The sequence below is a fragment of the Carettochelys insculpta genome, chromosome 19, assembly GCF_033958435.1.
Source record: "Carettochelys insculpta isolate YL-2023 chromosome 19, ASM3395843v1, whole genome shotgun sequence".
Classification (NCBI taxonomy): domain Eukaryota; kingdom Metazoa; phylum Chordata; order Testudines; family Carettochelyidae; genus Carettochelys; species Carettochelys insculpta.
In genome coordinates this window covers 684362-707509 of record NC_134155.1, presented here as the reverse complement: position 1 = coordinate 707509, position 23148 = coordinate 684362, and the positions used below count along the sequence as shown (strand labels likewise).

Here is a 23148-nt window from a genome sequence, read left to right as displayed (position 1 = left end):
CCCCTTTGCTGGCCCCACCTCGGGCTCACTCCACCAGGGCGGTGGCAGCATCAACAGCCTTCTTCAAGGGCATCGCATTAAAAGACATCTGTAGAGCGGCGACCTGGTCATCCTACGACACCTTCGCCAAGCATTATGCCCTGCATTGGGTATTCAAGGAGGATACCCGTCTGTCGAGAGCAGTTCTCTCGGGGGCAAGCTGCACATGAATCTATTACCCACCTCCTTACTTGGGTTACTGCTGGGTAGTCACCTATTGTGGAGCACCCACGGGAACCACTTGAAGAAGAAAGAAGTTAATCACCTGTAGTAACGATGGTTCTTCGAGATGTGTCCCTGTGGGTGCTCCACCACCCGCCCATCTTCCCCTCTTCGGATCTCTGTCTGGTGTTTTTCAGGAGCATCCGAGGCGGTTGGTCAAGGAACTGGCGGGGACCGGATCGCGCACATGGCCGGGGGCGCGCAAGGGAGCGGCGCGCATCGGCGCATGCGCGATCCAATAAAAACTGCTAGAAGAATTCTGATCTGCGGCGCTGGGCGAGCCCGATACCTATTGTGGAGCACCCACGGGGACACATCTCGAAGAACCATCGTTGCTACAGGTGAGTAACTTATCTTTATATTTGGTGACAATTTCTGATTTATTCTATTGAACTACTAGAGTCCAGGTAATCATGTAATTCTAAAATGCTGAGAAATGGATTCTGTCCCATAGAATTCATATCTGTTTCTGTGCTACCTTCTGGGTTTCTCCCGTGGTGTAACCTGCACCAGGTGTGCCCTCTGCTGTCTAAGTTTGCATAGTATCAGGAAAATGGTAAAGTTGTCTAGTCTTAGCGCTGTGTGGGTTGTGTCAGCTTGGCTTGCATGCAGAGCTCTAAGAAGGGTGCAGGAGGTGTAGAAATTTGCTTTAGAATTAGAAATACAGGGCTGAAAGCGAGTCTAGAGAAGTAATCAAGTCCAACCCCATGTACAGTGGCAAGACCAAGTAAGTGTAGTTTGTCCAGCCTGTTCTTAAAAACTTCCGGTGATGCGGACCACAGCCTAAGAAGGCATTAGAAACATCTTCCCAATAGCTAAGCTAAATCTCTTTTGCAACAGATTAAGCCCATTACCTACTGTTCATGGACACGGACAAAAAATGAAGAGGGCTGTGATCAACATAGTACTGAACAGTCTTCAGATATGTTATTGGGTTCCCCACTTCCCCTTCTTTTCTCTAGGCTAAACAGGCAGTTTTTTCCCTCACAGGGCAGGTTTTCATAACATTCTATCATTTGTATTCCTCTTCTCTGACCATTCTCCGATTTGCTCAGATCTTTCCTGAAGTATGACACCCAGAATTGGACACTGTACTCAAATGAGACCCCATCAGTACCAAGCAGATTGGAACCGTTGCCTCCCATGTCTTACATACAGTATTCCTGTTGATCCACTCAGGAATACTAGCCTTTTTCACAGCTACATCACACTGTTGATTTCAAGTTTGTGATTCACTCTAAATCTTCAGAGCCTCTTTAGCAGTACTACTGTCTTGTTAATTTGTCTCCCTTTTGTTAATTATGCATTTGATTCCTCCCCCAACTTCCTAAGTGGAGTACTTTGCACTTTATTGAATTTCTTCTTGTTGAATTCAGACCAACTCTACAGTTGGTCTGAAGAAGTGGGTCTGTCCCACGAAAGCTCACCTAATAAACTATTTTGCTAGTCTTTAAAGTGCTACTTGACTGCTTTTTGTTTTGATAGTGTATAGACTAGCATGGCTTCCTCTCTGTTACAGTTTAAGGTTGTTTTTGTTTTAAATTGAAATCCTCTCTTCCAGAGTGCTTGCAGCTCCTCCTGAGCTTGATGTCATTTGCAGATATAAGCACATTCTTCACTCCATTATTGCAAATGATTGAATGAAAATCTTGATACTACTGGACCCAGGACTGACCTGTGCAGGACCCTTCTAAATATGCTCTCCCAGTTTCACAGTGAACCTCTGCTAACTACTCTTTCAGTATGGTCTTTCAACAATTGTACACTTAGAATCATAGAATATTAGAACTAGAAGGGACCTTGAGAGGTTGTCAAGTCCATTTCTCTGCCCTCACAGCAGGCCTAAGCTCCATCTATATCATCCCTGTTAGATATCTATCTAACCTGTTCTTAAATGTCTCCAACGATGCAGATTCTACAGCCACCCTCGGCAATTTATCACAGTGCTTAACCACCCTGACAGTTAAGAAACCTCCCTTGCTACAATTTAAGCCCATTGCTTCTTGTCCTAGCCTCAGAGGCCAAGGAGAATAACTTTTGTCCCTCCACCTTGTAACACCCTTTTAAGTACTTGAAAGTTGCAATCATGTTCCCTCTTAGCCTTCTCTTTTCCAAGCTAAACTAACCTAATTCTTTTAATCTTCTCTCTTAGGTCATGTTTTCCAGACCTTTAATCATTTTAATTGCTCTTCTTTGGGACCTTTCCAATTTCTCCACATCTTTCCTGAAATGCGGTGCCCAGAACTGGACACACAAACAACAAGAAGTCCTGTGGCACTTTGTAGACTAACAGATATTTTGGAGCATAAGCTTTCGTGGGCAAAGACCTGCTTCATCAGATGCATTGCGGGGGGGCGGGGTTTCCCAGAGAAGGATTTAAAGAGCAGATCCCAGTAAAGGGGAGGGCTAGGACTGACAAGGTCTATTAAGTCAGGGTGGAAATGGCCCATTATTGGTAGTTAGTGTGGAATAGTGAACATCAAGAGGGCAGAAAACAAGCCAGTTCAGTTGAGGGCAGGATATGGCCCATTGCCAGATGCTAATGTGAAGGTGTGAACATCCAGAGCAGAGAAACTGCTTTTGTAATGGGCCAACCACTCCCAGTCTCTGTTCAGTCCTTGGTTGATGGAGTCAAATTTGCAAATGAATTGCAGCTCAGAAATTTTTTTCAATTTTATTTTTGAAATTTTTTGTTGCAGGACTGCTACTTTTAAATCTGTTGCTGAGTGTCCAGGGGGTTTGAAGTGTTCTCCTACAGATGTTTGTATGTTACCATTCCTGATGTCTGATTTATGTCCATTTATTCTTCTATGTAGAAACTGTCCAGTTTGGCCAGTGTAAATTGCAGTGGGGCATCGCTGGCACATGATGGCATATATATTAGTAGATGTAGAGGTGAAAGAGCCCCTGATGGTATGGTTGAAGTCAGGTCGTGTGATATTGCTGGTGTAGATATGTGAGCAGAGTTAGCAGTGAGGTTTGTTGTGGGGATTGGTTCCCAGTTTAGAGTTACTGTTTAGAGTTACACAATACTCCAACTAAGGCCTAATCAGCACAGAATAGAGCAGAATTTCTTGTGTGTTGCTCACAGCCCTTTTGTTTAATGCATCCCCGAACCATGTTTGCTTCTTTTGCAACAGTACCAAGGTGTTGACTTATATTTGGCTTGTGGTCCACTATGACCCCTAGATCTCTTTCTGCAGTATTCATTCTTACAAAGTCATTTCCAATTTTGTATGTGTGATTCCGATTGTTCCTCCCTAAGTGGAGTATTTTGCATTTGTCCTTAAAGTTTAATTGGTTTCATTAACTAAGTTTAATTTAATCTAGACCACATTTCCCTTTAATTTTTTTTTCTGGTTGGGGAGGGGCTGGACAAATACATTTATTCATTACTTACCCTTTCCTGTTGCTTTTACACACTTTTTTGATAAACCAGCCCCTGGAACTGCTCTCGGCGCCAATGAATAATGCAAGAAGAGAGCTGAGTGGCTCAATGATTGTTTCAAATGTTTTCGCATGCAAGAAAGTGCCAAAAACAGGACTGAGTGTAGGGTAGGTAGTGGTTCTCAGAGAGGAAGTTACATCAGTAAGCTAGGGTCTGACACTGCTACTTCCTGTAAGTCCAGCTTCCTGCACAGTTTATAACCTCCCGCAGCTGCAGGGAAGTTTTCCTGAATGTGAAGCTTCCTGCAGCTGCACAGAGTAGTGGGTTCAAAGCTTCTGATTTTTCCAAGAGACAAGGAAGCTAAGATGGGTGCAGTAACCTACTAAATGACTGGATCCTCCTCCCCATTCCTTTTCTCTATGCCTGTGATAAATGAAGCAGGAAATTTGCCTGTGCCTATATCAAAAGTGCCATCTCTTCCATGGTGCTATGTAAGAAGTAATATTAACTATTTTGTGGTAGCACCTCAAGGCTCACTCCAGATCGGGGGGTGTACTGAGCACTGCACAAAGACTGAAGTGCATATGGTCTAAGCCCATGATTTATGAATGCATGTTTGTGTGTTTGGAGCAAGGGAAGAGGAGACAGTTCACAGATATGAACAGTTACATAGACCTCTGCCTTCCCCCAAAGGCGCCATCAGTTACAGACACTGAGCAGAAGTGGGCTCTGAGAGAGGGCTCCCTGGTTTAATTTATTATCCAGCCTGGTCCTGCAGTTGCTCTAAAGAGAGAAGTCTCCCTCTCTGCCCTCCCTAAATAATCGCCACAGTTTGTCTCTAGACGCTCAGGCGGGAGAGGTTTAGGAGTGTTATGGGAGCAATACTCATGGCCAAGGGGTGTATGTCTTGGGAGGGTTTTAATGAGAGGGCAAGAGGACTCTCAGTTGGGAGGGTGATTCTCCTGCAGACTGTCATGGAAGAGGATGCTAGATTGTGAAAATACCGCACCATATGGAAACATCTGCTGGAGGGCTAGCAGGCTGTGTGTGCTTGATATTGGAGCTGCAGATTCCTTTGCCCCAATCACTACGGATACAGACACTCCTGGAATCATAGGCAGTCACCTAGCAACAACGTGCCAGATGCTGATGCCACCTACGAATATCCCTGAGTAGGGCAGCTGCCGTGAGCCTGGGGGCAAGGTGGGAAGGGTTGGGACCAAGGCCAGAAGGGGGCAGTGCCTAAGGTAGACAGCCCTGCCCCCTCACCATGTGTGGGCTGGTGACAAAGCACTCTGTGGCATTTCAGACGGACCTGGAGCTCCAGCTGCTGCTATTGTGGCAGCTGGAGCTCTGGTCCCCTTTGAAATGCTGGGCCCAGGGACCTCTGCCCTTTTTATCCCCATCCATGCCCACCTCTGCAGGCCTGGTGAAGGCTTTATTAAATTATCCTCTCAAATGCCTCCACCATGGTTCAGGGCATTTACACATTCGTATTTCTTTGTGATGAGGACGTGTAGGAGGAGGGGACTGAACTTTGTCATGTTCTGCTTGCAACTGTGGGCATTTAGTGCTGAAGTGAGCAGTCTCAAATTCTTGATTCTTATTCCAGCACTGCACTGGCTGTGATGCATCAACCCCTCTGTGTCATGCACAGACCCAAAATCACATGAGATCATAGAATCATACCCATTGGAAGGGATCTCGAGAGGTCGAGTCCAGTCCCTTCCTCTCATGGCACAACCAAGCACCATCCTAGACCATCCCTGACAGGTTTAACCAGCTCTTAAAAATCTCCAGTAATGGAGATTCTACAACCTCCCTGGTAGAGATGTAAAATCCTGTTTTAATTTATTAACTGGTTAAATATTAAGTTTAACCAGTTAATTGATTGAACGGGTGCAGTTGGAGAGGCCAATCCAGCCTGGCTGGTGCGGTTCCCTTGCTGTGGACAGGGGCTGCTTCAACTGGGCAGGAGGGCAGGAGCATCCCCACCTGTGACGTGCCTGGAGGACTTGGGCTTGTGCCTATTCTGAGCTGGCTGGGGTGCCCGTGACCAGGGCTGCTCAGGCCCATCTGCAGTGTATGGGGCCCACTGTGGATGGGGCTTCTCTGGAGCGCTGGGGGCTGTGGTGCAGACAAGCTGGGCCTGCTGCAGAGGAGGGCTATTCTGGCTGTGCTGGAGTACCTTCCACCCACAGCAGGCCCTGCCGGGCTGGAACAGTCCCATCCATGGCATGATGAGGAGCTGCTTCAGCCCCTGCCTGTTAACCGTAACTGGTAAGCCCCATCTGTTTTAGGGTGAGGCTAACCAGTTAGCCATTAACATTCCTACTCCCTAGGCAATTTATTTATAGTGCTTAACCAACCTGACAGAGTTTTTGCTGATGTCCAACATAAACCTCTCTGGCTGCAACTTAAGCCCATTGCTTTTTTTATCCTAGTCTCAAAGGTTAAGAACAATTGTTCTTCCTCCTCATAATGACTTTTTATGTACTTGAAAACTGTTATCATGTTCTTTCTCAGTCTTCTCTTTTCTCTGGACTAGACAAGTACAATTTTTTTTCAGTCTTATAAGTCATGTTTTCTAGACATTTCATCTTTTTCTTTTCTCTCTGGATTTTTTACAATTTGTTCACATCTGTCCTGAATTCTGGTGCCTGGAACTGGACATGCTATTCCAGTTGAGGCCTAATCAGTGCAGAGTAGAGCATTAGAATTACTACTTCTGTCTTGCATGCAACATCTTGCAGATATAGCCCACAATGATGTTCCTTTTTTATGCAACAGTGTCATATTGACTCATTTTAGCTTGTGATGAAGTGGGGGAGTGGGACATTGTGAAGAATATTCTCCAGTGACTCAACGGAACAAGGAACAGCAGAGTTTTTTTTCTCCTAAGACCACGCTAGCTTTTGCAATTCTGCTTGTAAAATCTTCTCCGTTAGCTGAGAGTTATCTTTACCTTTTGGGTTCTGATGGGGAATAAAGAAATTGCGGTGTGAGCCCAAATCTGTGCCTCCCTTCTGTCTGTCTTGGGAGGTATAATAGGCTCCTGAGGTTTCTGCTGCTAATCTTTTTGCTTTTCCATACTTGTTCTCTTGCTGCTGCTGTTGCTTTGCTGTTTAAGTGATGGATACTGGTAAGCTGCATAGTTTATTTCTAACATTTCCTTCCTTCCTGTATTTCAGTGATGCTTGGCTGCATGGTGTGTCTAACAAACGTGTAGATACAATGCCATAAAGTGTTTCTTTGGGAGAATTTGCAGTAACAGCATGAGGGTCTAGACTCCCCCCATGTGAAAGACTAACCACTGACTCTTCCCTTCTCTAAACCCAACCCTGATCCTAGTCCGTGTGTGACTAACAAGTAATGATAAGCAGAGAGGTAGGTACCAGGCTGCTGGTTATTCTTCTGACAGCTCTTAAGGGGAAGATACCTTTGGGCCCTTCCCTTACTATCTAGCAGTCCTACTTCCTCTACCTCAGCAAAACAAGCCCCTTCCCTAAGCACACAGCAGCCGGCTACCTTTTTCATGCTGGTCTGTCTTCCAAAAATTCCCGGTTACTTACCCCTTCAACATGGGTTGTTCGTGTCCATTCCAGTTAGATGTGTATGTGTGTGTGCATGGAAGCTGGAAGAATTTTGCCTAACAGCAACAGTTGAGACAGACTAGGAGCCCCCTGGAGTGATGCTGATATGGCACTTGATATCTGGCCTTGCTGACCCACCAAGCCCTCAGTTCCTTCTTGCCCAAAGGGGGGAGAGATGGCTCAGTGGTTTGAACCCTGGCCTGCTAAACCCAGTGTTGTGAGCTCAGCCGTTGAGGGGGCCATTTAGGGATCTGGAGCAAATAGATTTAGCAAAAGAAAGTCTGTTTAGGGATAGTGATAGGTCCCTGCTCCCCAGGTTCCTTCCAGCTCTATCAGATAGGTATATCTGCAGGGAGGGGTGGCTGAGTCTGCCCCTGCTGGTAGCCATGGAGGAGCAACATACATTTAGGAGCTGATATGTGGATACCAAGAGACTTCAAAGTGGCCCTGGAGTCTATCATGAGCCTGCCTTGGCACAGAGGCCTGCGCTGGGCATGGTGAGATGTGGTAGTGGAGAGAAAGAGCCTACCATGAGATGGCACTGGTGATCTAGCCAAGACCATTGCCTCAATTTTCTTGGAGGGCTCAGGTGTTGTCATCTGATTCAGTTCCCTTGAGGCAGCCCAGGTTTCTGGGGACAAAGGGGTTGACTATGACAGTCTGGGGGGTGTTGATGGGTTGGATTTCAACTGGAATATGGTGCAGGAGTGGATGAACCCAGAGATGTTGCCTTGGTCTGCTAAGCTGGTGCCTCTGCCTGGGGTTTCCCTTCTCCGGGGGCTAGAGGATCTACTCCTTTCATGCCTCTGGTGCTTCTGAAACACAGTGGTTGCAGCTTCTGAAACACAGTGGTTGCAGACCTGGGGTGACCATTTCTATGGCTGGCACCAGCTCAGTGCCTGTCTCTACTCAGCATTGTATCACAAGACAGTGGCACTGGGGTGTTCTGTGCCAATGAGGTTGTGCTTCTTGCTGGCCCAGACAGTGCTGGATTGGACTGAGGATGAAGCGCGGTCTCTGTGAGCAGGATTCTGAGTCTCGGCTTGCAGTCTTTCGGAGCGTGTGCATGAAAGCTCTTCCAAATGCAGCACTTTTACTTTTGCTTCTCCAGGCACTTCAGACACTCTGTGTGAGCATTATTCTGGCATAAGCTTGCAGCAAACCTGGCAAGCTTTAAACCTGAAGGAGTGGGGCATGCTGCAGTCTGGGGAAAGGAGAAGGGGAGGGTCTCTGTAACTACTAACAATTAACCAGCTACAACTATAAACTAGAATACTAACACTAACTTCAAATGCTGAGTGCGCTTAGGAGTGCTTGCAAGAGCAAGACGTTCCAGCTGCTGTCACTGGGCAGCGAGAAGGAACTGGGAGGTTGGTGGGTCAGCAAGGTTATATATTGAGCACCTTATCAGCTTAGGCTGACCTGACTGTTGCCGTTAAGCAAAAATCTAATGGGTTCTATGCATGCACACAGAATGCATATGGAGTGCATATGAGCAAGCACTCAAATAAGAACCACGATTACTTTCCCACACTGGGTCCTCCCTGCCCTGCTGACTTCTCCTAATAGTTCCTGGCTCTAGTGAAGAATTGGAAACCAACAGTGGAGGGTGGCATGGATGGAATGCAGAGAAAGGGAGAGGAGAAGATTCCTAGCTGGAGGCTGTCAGGGAGGGACTTACTTCCCCTCAGAGCACGGTTGACGGATTCCAGCAGTCAGAAATCTCTCTGGCAATATAGTGTCTCTCTTTGGCTACTGCTCTACGCTACTAGAAATTATCAGGCATCCAGATGCCTCCCCCCTTTTCAAGATGCTAGCTATTGCTAGTTGTAGTTTTTCATAATTTCCAAGAAGAAGAATCCACCTGGCTACAGTGGACAAGTGCAGCGTAGCCATTGTAACTCTTGCCTGCTGACCTACTGACATTTGGGACCCTGAGCTGTAAATGGGAGAACAACCTCCTCCCCTGAGTCTGAGACTACCAGTGATATGGGCTCTGAATGGATGATGTGATCAGTTGGTAGGAAATGGGACTTGCTGCTGCTTTCTATTACTACTGCCCCGCCCCCCGGGAGACTCTGACATGCCATCTCTTTTCTTTGTAGTGAGTCTTTACACCTCAGTTTTTGGGGTGCTGCAGCTGCTCTGCCTGGTGACTGCCCCCATGATTGGATACATCATGGACTGGAAGCTGAAGGAATGTGATGATGGTCCAGAAGAGGCTGATGAGCGTGATGTTAATCAGTATGTATTACATGTTTCAGGATCTGATTGTATATCTTTAGCTGATCCAATTAAATGAAATTGATCTAATTCTGTTATAAATTGAGGCATATTAGTCTAATTGATGCAAACTCCTGTATAAACTAAACTGATTGACAAAACTATTTTAGTTAATTGGTACAACTTCTGTCATATATGAGGCTTGAGTCTCAAATACAGGCCAAGAATCAGATATGCCAGTGTGGGGATTTTGGTTTCTTATCTTCTGAGGTCTCAGATTCCTAACACTCTCTGTTGCAGTAGCTGCTGTACTGCCTGTGTGATATATCTCTTGCTTTCTGTCCAGAGATGGTAAGAAAAAGAAAAAACGTGATCGCCAGATTCAGAAGATTTCAAATGCCACAAGAGCTTTTGCATTCACCAATCTGTTACTGGTTGGATTTGGAATTACCTGTCTCATTCCTAACCTGCCTTTGCAGGTGGGTATTATACAAAAGGTGTGGTGTACTGGAGGGCTCCTGGGCTAACTCTGTGCAGTGAAACTGTCCTGGATAAACTGGAATGTCTGTCTGTGAGAAGGTGGCTAAGCTAAGACGAAACTTTGAACTTTGAGACCTTCCATAGCCACCTGACTCCAGAAGCTGGAGCTTTAGGAAGAGGCTACATAGGAGACACAAATAATATCACCAAACTTGGCAGTGCTGAAATGTGGGCTAATGGCAGAGATGCAACTCGAAGTGGAGTACTCTGCTGCGTTAGTCTTGCAGAGTCCCTCAAAGCAGTGAGTTTTGAGATAATCCAGTTAAAGTTTAGAGTTATTGTTGTAGGTGCTCTATGGGCTCATGCAGATGTCTCTGAGTTGGTCTGCACTCTGCTCATGTTTTCAGGCCTTTCTTTGCAAGTGCAGGTTGAACCTCTCTAGTCCAGCACCCTTGAAACCTGACTCGTGCCAAACCATAGGATTTGCCATACTGTGGGAGGTCAGTATTGTCTAGCAGCATTACCAACATTTCCACTGATTTCTGGGGTCCGAGAAGACATTTAGGGGTAAATTAGAGACAGATCACTGAGAGGTAGGACTGGTAGCTATAAACAAACTTTATGGGACTGTGGGAAACTCGGCCATGCTCATGGTAAGTGGACATCCAGCTAACTAAAATCATGCAGGACCCTGGAAATTGCCAGACCAGAGAGTGCCAGACTAGAGGTTCAACCTGCATAAAGACCCCCTAAACACACACTTTGATCTAAAGTAAATAAGGTTTAGGCCTAAAGTACTAGCTCTTTTTCAGAAGTGCCTGTGTTAATCCAGGCCTATGCTACATATCAGTAGGAGGTGTTTGGACAATCTGTAGTACAGAACATGATATCTGCACAGACTTCACAGTTGAAGTAGTGGGCCAAATGTCATCCTTTGTCAGTGGGGACATACATATGTAAAGGTTTGGCTTGTGGTATGCACCTGACCTGAGATGTGAGATCATCAAGGGACAGGTCTTGATGACCTCTCAAGTTCCCATCTGCCCTATATTTCTACAGCACACTGTGGGGGATGCCAGCTGCTCCTCTCCTCCCCTCCCCACCCCCCTGTGCACACTGAATGTGCACAGAGGATCAAGCTGGGAGTGAGTGAGTAAAGCATAGGCAAGAGCAGGCATGCAGATCTGTCTGCTCCATTGAACTTTGGCCATTCAAAGTTCCTGAACCTGTGTAAAACCCTAAGATAGAACAGCAGTCTCCTTTTTGCAGACACTGACTGACATGTAGGGTATGCTGATTGGCAGAAAGGGGAATGGTGACTGGGAACAGATTCCAGGCAGAGTGAGGAACTTGGAGTGAAAGCATTCTAGGGCACAGACATGATCATCTTAACAGAAGATTAGCAGAGTGGTGTCAGGTTTCTTAGTGTTGCAGAGAAGGTGCTGGCTAGCTGGGCCACAACTGTCTCTGAATGGTGGAGGGGGGGAGAGATCTCTTAATTTTAGGTGCACTGAGCCATGAGGGCTCAATACCAGAGGCCTGATCTACAGCCCATTGAAGTAGACAAGATCAAGTCCATGTTAGCTAGTAGGAGCCAAGAGTGTAATCCAGAGGTTCTCAAACCTTGTAATATTGCAACCCCCCCTAAAATGAATTGGTGACACCCCCCTCCACTGCTCCATAAGTAAAGCTAAAAGACATAATGTCTCAGAGTATGTGACCCCACTCTTATGTGCCTGACCCCCGATTCCTGCAGTAAACGCTCAAAATGCGCAGTTTTGAGTTGTGCTTAACCTGTGTTAACACGAGACAAGCATAACTCTTAACCTCACTCCCCCTGGCCCTGCAAGGCCCCAGCTCAGCCCCCCCTCCCCTCCCCAGCCCCAGCCGCCTCCTGTGCACGGCTCCAGCTCACCTCCCACTCCCGTCTCTGGCTGCTGCTCACCACCTCTCAGGCGTAGCTCTGACTCAACCTCCCCAGCCCCGGTTCAACCCCCTGCTGGCTCACCACCCACGCATGACCCCAGCTTAAACCCCCTGCATAGTGCCCCAGTTCCATCCTCCTACCCCAGTTCAACCCCCTGCATCTGGCTCCGGTTCAACTCGCCCCTGCCCTGCCCTGGTTCAGCCCCTACACGCAGCTCCAGTTCAAACACACAACCCCCACGCATGGCCCTGGTTCCATCCTTCTGCCCTGGTTCAATACAACACTTCCCCCCCCACATACACTGCCCCAGTTCAAACCCCTTGCAGCCCAGCTCACCAGCCCCGCACACGGCTCCAGCTCAACTCCGCCCCTTGCCCTCCTGCAGCCCTGACTCACTCCAGGCTTAGCCCTCCCTGCCCCCTTCCACAGCCCCAACTCACTGCCAGGCTTAACCCCCCCGCAACTTCCCCACCCCCAGGACTTAGCTTTCTGCTTCTTCCCTGACTGCAGAACATGTGTTCCACAGGGGGAAAAAGCCAGACCCTGACACACGTTTTTGCAAGAGAAAAAATAAATCCAGCTGTGACCCCACTCTAAGTTGCTCGTGAACACCCAGGGGGTTGGGGGACACAGTTTGAGAAACATGAGTGCAATCCAGGTACTCATATTAAAATGGAATCTTTAAAAGAGCATGTGCCTCTGCTGCAATTGTTGTCAACATGCCAGCTGATGTGTAACATTCTTTAAGAGAAAAAGAGAAGTCGGGTTCTGAGTGGGTAATGTGCCATTATCTCAGAGAAATGGTCTGTCTTTTCTTGTGCTACACCTAGTATGTGAGGAGGCTTCATTTCTGGAGCTGCTTAGGCCTGTCCTGGAAATGGAGCAGCAGCAGCTTCAGCAGTGGACTGATGGCTTTTGACTTCTATTCAGCATTTTTTTTTCTACTTTTTTCAGATCCTTTCCTTCATTTTGCATACAGTTGTGAGAGGATTCATCCACTCAGCAGTTGGAGGCCTCTATGCAGCTGTGTAAGTTTAACCTTGCTCATATACAGCATGTGACTGGCCTGGGGTTTTGCTTACCCAAACACTGCAGAGGGAAGGGATGCATGATGGTGAGACCCTGCTGTCAGAGGGAACAACTAAGTCCCCTTATGGCTTCCTCTGGGTCACCATAGGACTTGGCAGCAGGATTGGAGTGTCCCACATGATTACTTATCTTGCTTGTGCCTAATGCTGGCCTTCATTAAGTAATTACAGTGAAACAAGCACAGATATGATTAATGTGGATCTCAGGTGCCATTTGGTGAGGATGAGGTCAAGCTGGTGCCAATGTTTCGATCTTGGGTGTCACCACGAAACTTTGTGCTGGGGTTTGACGTTGAAGAAGATATTGGTTACGCAGAGGTCATGTTGGGAGCAGAGTTCAGGGAGGCGCTGTCCATTTTCATTCATCTTCCCTGTTCCAAACTGTCCCAGACAGGATGGCCAGCTGTGGTGGTCGCCGCCAACTCTGGCGTTGAAGTCACCAAGAATGAATAGTGGCTCATGGGAAGGTACCTCACTGATGGCAATGCTAAGTTCATCATAGAACTTGTCCTTAACTTCCTGGGCAGAAGTTAAAGTAGGCACATAGACGCTGAAGAGGTTGACCATGCCCACTGGTGTTTGAAGCTGGATTTTCAGCATTCTCTCAGTTCCCACGTTTGGTGGTATGACTGAGCCAACTAGGCTGTTTCTGAGTGCGAAGCCAACACTGTGTTCCCTGGCCTCTTCTGGAGGCTTCCCACGCCAGAAAAAGTCCTTCTCCCTGAGATGTCCAGAGGACAATAGCCTTGTTTCCTGGAGGGCCATGATGTCCACCTGCAGTCTTCTCAGCTCGTTGTTAATGATTGCTGTCTTCTGGGGGTTACTAATGCTCTGTAGGTCTTCTGTAAGGCCCGGAGTCATGGTCCTTACATTCCATGTGCCCAGCCTGAAGGCTGGATTGTTTTGTTGCTTGTTTGTTTTGCCTGGCGTAAGGTTAACGATCCGCCTGTCGGTGATTCCCTAAGCCCCACATACCCAGTGGAGCAAGTGGACCGTGGCGAGACAGCACCTACTTGGCTGGGGGCTGCCCAGCTTGAGGCGGGCGGTAGCTGCCCAATGAGATCCGAAGACCTCTCCCACCGTCGGAAGCAACCCCTGGCGCCTCTCTCTATGCCAGTCGAGTGCAGTGGCTTAATACCGGTAACTGCTGCTTCCCATGTTGTCACCACTCAGAAAGCGATGCCAGAGTGTCCTCTCCAGGGCGCAGGCCTGGGCAAGTAAGTTTGAAGAACCAACTGATGCCCAGCAGCAGGTTCCCCCTCTCCACCCCACTGATGTAATCCAAGGGAAAGGTAAAAGCCAGTACAACTTGGCACCAGTGTCGTCACAGGAGCTGCCAGAGTGAGATTGAGCACAACATCAAACTGCCTTAGGGGCTCCATCTCCGGATTTTTCCTCGGGGTTTACTCCCGAAGCCTTCCCATGACTACGTATCGCCGCAAGGCAGCGGAGGTTTTAAATCAGAGTTTTTCCTTCTCCTAGGTGGGCGGCCTTCCCAGGCTGACGAGCCCCATCTGCCCGAAGCAACTGGTTTTAAGGTGCCAGTCACCCGCCTTCGCCCCTTCTCCCATCAGTGCAAACAGTTGCGCCAGGCGTAGAAACTTACCCACACGTGAAGGCCAGGAGCTGGACTTCGGTTGTCAGAGGCTATTGGAGATGCACGCTACAGGAGCATTTTATAGATAGTGGGAGCTTATCCCCACTACTACCCACAGCTATGACAACCTTTGAACTCGTTTAGGTAATGTCAGGGTGACACGTAGCTACCACAATGCAGACTGTCACTGACCACTCGCTTGTGTGTAGTAAGATGCACATCAAGCCACGAAGATTCTTTCACTCCAAAAAGGAAGGGAGGCCGCACGTTGACACTGGCAAGACTCGTGACCCTTCAAAAGTATGCGAGTTTGTCCAAGCACTTGAAGAGGCCTTGCCCCGCCTGGACAATACTGATATCAGCAAGAGATGGGAACAACTATGGGATGCTATCTACAGAGGTTTGTTCTGCTCCCTGCACTTTTCTTGTAGTTGCCTAACAGAGAAAACCATGTATATTGCCTTCATCGACCTGACCAAGGTATTTGACCTCATCAGCAGAAAAGGTCTGTTTGCGATTCTGGCTAAGATTGGCTGTCCCCCAACTCTGCTCAGCATTATTAGGGCCTTCCATGAAGGGGACCGTCGTATACGATGGATCCACATCCGAATCCTTTGAGATTCTCAGCAGAGTGAAGCAGGGGTGTGTGCTGGCTCCAACGCTGTTTGGCATCGTCTTTGCAGTTTTGCTCAAATATGCCTTTGGAACTGCTACAGAGGGCATCTCTCTCCGCACGAGAACGGACAGCAACCTCTTCAAACTGTCGAGGCTTAGAGTGAAGACCAGGGTGCTTATGAAGTGTCTAAGGGAGTTCCTTTTTGCTGACGGTGCAGCTATTGCTGCTCACACTCAGCAGGAACTGCAGTCACTCATAACTCGCTTTGCGGATGCATGCATGGAATTTGGCCTCACAATCAGCTTAAAGAAGACCCAGGTGATGGGCCAAAACGTGGGTAATGAGCCATCTATCAGTGTGTTAGACTACGAACTGGAAGTCGTCCATGAGTTCGTGTACCTAGGCTCGATGATCTCGGACAACTTGTCACTTGATAGCAAGATCAACAAGCGTGTTGGAAAAGCTGCCACAACATTCTCCAGGCTGACGAAGAGAGTATGGGCTAACAATAAGCTCACTGTACACGCCAAGGTGCAGGTCTACACAGCCTGTGTTTTGAGCACACTGCTGTACGCCAGTGAAACATGGACTTTGCGCTCAAAACAAGAGCAGCAGCTCAACACATTCCACATGTGCTGCCTTAGGCGCATACGTGGTATCTCATGGCAGGACAAGGTCCCCAATAGCGCAGTGCTTGAGAGGGCAGGCACCGCCTCCATGTTCACCCTTCTCAAACAGAGGCGTATGCGCTGGCTGGGCCATGTCTCACGCACGACGGATGGCTGAATACCGAAGGACCTCCTCTTCGGCGAACTGGCATTTGGAAAGAGGCCGAAAGGGCGACCTAAATTGCGCTACAAGGACACGTGCAAGTGTGACCTCAGCGCGCGCGCTCTCAATGTGAACACCTGGCATTCGCTGGCCTTAGACAGGCATGCCTGGAAACAGAGAGTGAAGGAAGCTCTTGCTATGTATGAAACTACCTTGGTGAAGGAAGCGGAAGACAGGAAAGCCCTCAGGAAGATCCGTGCCTGTGATACCAGAGTGACATCTGCCTACTGCCACTCACAGTGCGGAAAGGACTGCCACTCCCGGATTGGATTGCACAGCCACAGAAGACGCAGCTCGAATCAGTCCAACTGGGGCGCAAGCCCATGATCCCTTGGGATCGAAGGATGCCTACTACTAGGTGCCATTTATTTAGTCTTCCTAAACAGATTATACCCTCATATGGGCTTAAAAAGCTTGAAATCTTTATCTAATTCACTCATATTGTAAGTATATACAGGTACATGTCTTATCCAGGCAGGCTGACTTGTCCTGGGGCACATAGCTGGTCTAATCTGAGAATGGATCCATTTCTAGCCATCAGCTTGCAGAGCATTGTTCAAAATAACATTCTAGTTAATGAGACCTACTTTACCCAATAACATGGGATCCTCCATTCTGTACCTAACACATACCATTTCTCAATAGATAAATGTCTGTGTTTGTCTAAAAGGAAAAATCTTATTTAACAATGGGTAGATCATTTTCCTTTTACCTGAACTCTAGGGCTGAGAAGCAAAAAGATCAATACCTTTTTCTGTATATACTGAACTGTCTCTGCTTGCGCAAGACTTCCTCTTTAAGTTCCATAGTAACCTTTAACATAAATGTGAAGTCCTTTCCATCTGACAGTGTTTTTTTAGCCATGAAAGCTTATGTCCAAATAAGTCTTTTAGGTGTGTCAGGACTCCTCATTGCTTTTGCTAGATTAAAATATTTTTGTCTCAAACCTGATTTTTTATGTTAGTTTTATGCAACTCCACCTCTGTTTCTGAGTCATATTTTTAAAATTGCACAATCGTGGGAAAATAAGGATGTTAACCTTTCCTAAGACTTGCTTTTCATCAGTAATTTCCACATTCCACGCTTCCCAGTCTACAATTTAGTTGAATTTGAGAATCAGACTTTGCCTTTAAAGAAGAAAACATGTTTGGTACATGCTAACCTGTACAGGTTTTAGTGATTTCCAGAGGGAGTTAGTTGGGCTCAGATGAGCTGTGGGAGTGAAACTGATGACCCAGCCCCACATGTTGGCTCAGATGGACCTACAGGCTTTTAAAACAACAAGAAGTCCTGTGGCACCTTATAGACTAACAGATATTTTGGAGCATAAGCTTTCGTGGGCAAAGACAGACCCTCTTCATCAGATGCATGAGTGGTTTGCATACAGGCTTTTGTTTGAAGAAGCTTCTGCAAAAACTGGCCTATGACTATGGACCCAGTGTTTAATTTGCAGTTTTGTAAAAAATAAATCCCTAACTTTGGAAATTCAGGCAGAAAATAATCCAGAGAAGAAACACCTTGGCCCATGAATCACACTCCTTAAATGCCAGTCTTAATACATGTAATATTCTTCCACAAGGCGAAATTCCTGACTTCTGTACAGCTGAAGTAGGAGCTGGGAACCTGCTCCTGGGAGAAGTGGCCAGTCTGGTCTTCTGAGTAGCACAACAGATTCAAAGTGGCATAGCAGGGCTGACAGAATTGCTGGGCCTCTGCAGAGGGTGGTGATGGGGACCTGGCTCCACAGTTTCTAGAAGGGGTGAGGTGGCACCAGCCAACCCTCAGTACTGCATGGACCTTGTTGTGCCTCCTCACTGTTCCCCCCCACACTGAGCCAGCCCTTGGTGCTGCCTGGAGTGTGCTGCATGGGGCTCCAGCAGTGATTTAAAAGGCCTTGGGCTACAGCCACTGCCACAGTAACAGGGGCCAGCAGCCCCAGGCTCTCTTGAATTGCTGGGCCTTGGGGCAATTTTCCCCTTTGCCACCACTCCAGTCAGTGGGCCTGAGGTGGCACGTAATTGTTTATGCTGTTTTTCTGCATTGACAGATATCCTTCAACGCAGTTTGGCAGCTTGACGGGACTGCAGTCTTTGATCAGTGCCCTTTTTGCTCTTCTGCAGCAGCCCTTGTTCCTGGCAATGATGGGACCATTGAAAGGGGACCCTCTGTGGGTAAGAGAGAAATGTAGCTGTGGTCTGCATTAAACCTAACATGAAGGGTTAATGGTAGGGTCCAATTTCACTTGTTGAAAAGGAATCCCCTCCCCACAGACCCAACCAAAACGAGGGGCATACTATGCACAGATCCATGCCTTGGTGTTTGTGGGTACCCAAGTAAATTGCTCATCTCAGAAAGTGGCCAATAACTTAGAGGAAGGCAACATACCACCCAAGGTCAAGGCTGTCTGTTCTGGGTATGTTTTATGGATTCCTTCCTAATTAATGCCTATGCAGACCAGATTACATCGTAATAAACTTCTCTTAGCTCATGTTATGCTTACTAAGATGTGTGGTTAAAGTTATCAAGGCCCATGTTAAATCTGGCTGTAGTTTTAGCTGATGGCTTGTGGGCTATCATTCCATGACAGTTTTTATATGAGTAGCAGTGAGAGAGAATGCTGGAATCTTGACCAGTGATTATACGGGAATAGAGAAGATGAGGAAAACCCTGAGAGAAGACGAAAAGATGAGGAGAACCCTGTTCATGCTTCCAGCAGAAACCTGGTCCTAGGGCTATAGGGCTCATGTTCTCCCTGAGAGGTAGGTGAGGGGGAAAGCATGCAGAAAGGGACTCGACTCCTTAAAGATGTTTGAGATGGACGTATTTCCTTTGGGAGTGCTGGTAGTGATGTTGGCCCCTTTAAGAGATGTTCCTGTCCTGTGCAGATGGAGCTATTCTAGAAGCTATTCAGAAGCTTTCAGATGTGTTAGGAATTCCATATGTTCTTGGATCTGTCTGTTTTGTCTTTGGTTGCCTTACTGCTGTCAAGAAGACAGGTTGAGTGTTCTTTCTAGAAGCTCATTATTTATACAGCAAAACATCACAACCACAGTGTAAATGGAAAGGACCTGAGGAGTAGGGGAGAGGCATCTGCAGCACTAATTGTGTTTCCAGTTCATATGCAGCAGCGTTAGTGAGATTGTTTGTTTGCGAGGTGGGAGTGTGGCTATCTCCCCTGGATAGTGAATGCTGCAGAACATCTTGCCAGGGAGTTGTAACCCTCAGTGTTTCCAGTGAACGCTGAGGTTTGGATTGCTGCTACCACAGATTTTTGAGTTGTAAAGGTCAGGTGTCTGCCCAGGATTGTGCCAGTGTGTGGTCTCCCACACCAACCCAACCAAAGGCAATTTGCTGCAAGCCCTAAAACAGCTCTCAGAGTTGGGGCAAGCATAGATTGCATCTGAAGAATTACACAGGTTTGTTGTAGGTGCAGGAATGAAGAGGAAGCCTGCATGCAGCCTCATGAGAGAGTGGCATCAGGCCAGGTTGGAAGAAGCTTCGTTCCTCAGTATGAGAGTCAGGTCTTAGGAAAGCCACCACTGTGGATGCAGTGTGTACTCAACTCAACTGCATGGCCAGATATCACCACAAAACAGCCCCATTCTGAATTCTGCCCCTGCCTCTTCCTCTTCTCTCCATGAAAATGAGAGATTGAGAACATACCTGTGCTGTAGACTGGCTGAAGTCTTTGCTATGGCTGTGACAGCTCTGCCTGGTGCTTTCTGTCTAGTGAGAAATCTTTCACAGATGGCATTGGCTGGCCTACTTCTTCAACATTTACTAGCAGACTCTGCATAGAAAGTCAGGGACAATGCTGTATTCCTGAAATCCCCTGGTAGGCTGCTGTAGATACATAAAAACAGGTCACCTTTCCTGTCCAGCATGGACGGATGACATGAGGTTCCAGAGCAGGCTTTTGGGGGTGGAATGTGTGATTGTATTGCCCTTTCCTACTTAATGCTGTTCCTCTCTGTCCCTGTAGGTCAACATTGGACTTCTGGGAGTGAGTATGCTGGGCTTCTGCCTGCCAGCCTACCTGATCTGCTATAAACGCAGACTAGAAAGAGAGAAGCAGCAGAGAAGTGAGGATGCAAAACTTTTCCTTAAAATCAACGGCACTCCCAATGAGGAAGCCTTTGTTTAAGCCGGTGTCTCATACACTGCCTCTTCTTCATGAGTTTCCCTGCCGCTTCAATGGGTCTACCTCTGGCCAAAGCCATGGTCCTTTTATCTGTGCTCTGCGAACTTCGCAGAGCATGGTCATCTGGCTGAAAGTGAAGGCAGAGCATGTTTCTCAGACACATGCCACAAGGAGGCCTCCCTCTTCTTTCCTTTTCTCAAAGCTGCGCAGATAAACTGAACAGGAGGAAGCCTGCCCCAGCTGGCACTGTGTTGGCTGCTGGAGAACTATATTTTCCTCACCATTACCAACCTTAGCTACAGGACTGTAGTCCCTTCTTGATATCCCTGTGCTGTGCACATTGGAAAGAGGACTTCCTGCTGTGTCTTTTTTGGCTAAATGCTAATTCAGCCATGTGTGCCAAAACAAAGGTCCAGCTGACTGTTCTGTCTGCTTCCCACTCTCTAGCAGCTTGGAAGTCCTCTGCCATAGCCTATAAGCCTTCTGTACATCATAAGTCACCTGCTCTCTTGAATCATTCAGCTGGAAATTGGAACTTGTGTGAAGTGCTTTAAGATGTGTTGCCTTTCTTCTTCTTCTTCTTCTCTCTCTACAGTGATGCTGGGAGAGGACAGCAGCTAGTAATTTGGAGATAACCTGAGTAGAGCTGAAAGGCTTTTTCAAAACTGGGTCCTACAGTGTAAAACACCTGTTTATAGGTGCATGTTCTGTGGATTTGTCATACTGCTGAAAAGAACCAACAGTGCAGAACTGTCCTTGCATGCAATAATTGGATCCTCTGTCCATATGAAAGATTGACATGGTGAGAGGATTTCACTGAGTCTCAGTAGGACCTCATAGCAATAGTTTTAACATCCTGTGCTCAGAGAACAGCCCCCTTTGAGAACGCTTGTCACTCTGAACTGCTGAATACCACCTTGACTCTAACTGACCAAAAAGTTACTAGTTGACAGTGTGACAAGCCTCCTATTAAGTCTGTGCCCTTTCTGGACAAGACAGATGGAGGTGACTGGTTGGATTAGAATTTCACAGAAGTGAACTTGAGTGGAGACCACTAAGGGTGCCCATCCCACCCCCCCAGCCATTGAGGGACTACAAAGGGAATTCTTAGCCTGCTTATTTCTTGTAGTCATGGCTTTCATAGGCCTTGTCTGCACTGGACTTGGTTTCTTCCATTCCCTCCCCCACCAGTCTTCCTGCTATTCCTATCAGTGACTTAGCTCTGCAGGTGGAACGCTTGTGCAGATGAGCTGACCACGTCCCTATTCTGACCAAGGTTACACAAGACTGGTGAAATGCCAGTGAGTGGTATCCACTGACAGTCCTACATGCTGAGTTGAGTTAGTGATTGTGATAGCAAGGAAGCTATGGAAAACCCTGAATCTGGAGTGATATAGCAAATGCAGTAGTGGTGCTTTCTCAATCTGGTCTGGTACAGGAGAGACCTTCTTGAACTTTGCCTTCAATTCATGCAGGAAAAGCACAAGAATCTGCTGTCGCTATTCAGTAACTCCGAACTGGGATTAAGAAGCAATGGTGCAGCTGAATGCTATGTCAAAAGTGCCCTGGGACTGGAAATGCTTTTGCTATATGGGATTGAAGCATGCAGGTGAGCAGACTGCCTGGGCCCTTTCCATTTAAAGAGCAGTCTCTGCAGGCATTTTAAATGGCACCATCACTGTTAGAATTTTTAGTAGACCCACCATGCTAGTTAACTTGCCTTGTAGAGCAACAGCGCCCTCTGGTGCTACTGTTATCAAGTCCCATAAACTGTTCACAAAGCAAATGACAAAACATTTATTTGGAAGTGCTGTCTGTTTTGTTTTTAATAGATTTCTGCCACTTAAAGAGTATTTTACACATTTGTTTTTTACATGTTGTCTTCATCCGTTGTCACCCTTCAAAATCAACTATGTCTTATGTTGTCATACTGCATGGATGCAAATGTACTTTATTCTACTTGGTGGCTTTTTTTACAAGTTTGAGGCATTTTGGAGACGTTTTTACTGTCCTCAGCTCTCTTCATTTGTATTGCGCAGTAGTTAGTGTACATGGCTCAACTTGGAAATTTAGACCTTAAACAGTAGAAAAAATCTGAAATATATACATGCTTGGAAGACACCAACAATAGTTTAATTTTCTTGCGATTAGAGTATTTCTGGATGGGTTTCTATACATTTCTGCATCCTTTACTGCCAAGTGTTGCTACACCTAAGTGCTTCGATATTGCATAGCTATTCCCTCCAGGGCTGTTTACTCAATGAGGTAAGATCAGGTGAGATATTGCATCAGATTTTTAGTAAAATCTTAGAGTCTGAGTTGTGGCATGAACTGCAGTCAGCTCACATCTTCAGCTTCATACAATAATGTGGTAAAGGCAGAGATCTAATTTTCAAAAGCGACTAGTGATTCTAAATGCCCAATGGGAGAATTTTTAAAGAGGCCCAATTTTTAGAAAGTGTTGAACTACCACCTTACCTAAAGCAGGCCTCTTTAAACTGTCACTGAGCATCCAAAGTCAGTAAGTGGTTTTGAAAATTTCAGCCAGAATCCTTAGTTCCACACCTTACAAATTCAGACAGTCTGAGAATTTACATCCTGCCACTCACATGACCTTACAGCTAAACTGCATGGAAACCTTATAATGGACCTCAAACTGTTTAGAGGAAAGAGTCAAATTAGGGGACTAGGATATGAATTCAGGAGTATATTCCCCTGGATTCACAAGAGACCATGCTGATGGTTGTGAAATTGGGACAATACACCTACGGAATAAATAAACCTATATTCCTGCATTTACATTCTCACTCCAACTCTTAGTTCTCTCTTGTTGAGGGCTTCTCCCCAGCTGTTTTCTATTTACTAAAATGATGGGGAATACAATCATTAACACTGACATGGATGTGTCGTCACCAAACTTTAGAACTGATACCTTATTTACTTGAATAGAAAGCAGAGGAATTAATATCAGAGTGTTTCAGGCTCTCTGCCGCTGGAGGCAGG

At 46.8% G+C, this 23148-nt stretch overlaps 1 protein-coding gene across 4 annotated transcripts in view; it reads left to right on the top strand.

Annotated features, from left to right (window-relative positions):
• Positions 1–20158, top strand: part of SLC43A2 (solute carrier family 43 member 2) — a 59280-nt gene extending 39122 nt beyond the window's left edge. For all 4 annotated transcript variants that reach the window (XM_075013435.1, XM_075013437.1, XM_075013434.1 and 1 more), the window contains 5 exons: positions 9348–9486; positions 9812–9944; positions 12827–12900; positions 18052–18175; positions 19987–20158. In XM_075013435.1, coding sequence (XP_074869536.1) covers positions 9348–9486; positions 9812–9944; positions 12827–12900; positions 18052–18175; positions 19987–20148 — 632 coding nt within the window. In that variant the 3' untranslated portion in view covers positions 20149–20158. The remainder of the gene's footprint in view (positions 1–9347; positions 9487–9811; positions 9945–12826; positions 12901–18051; positions 18176–19986) is intronic.
• The last annotated feature ends 2990 nt before the right edge of the window (positions 20159–23148 follow it).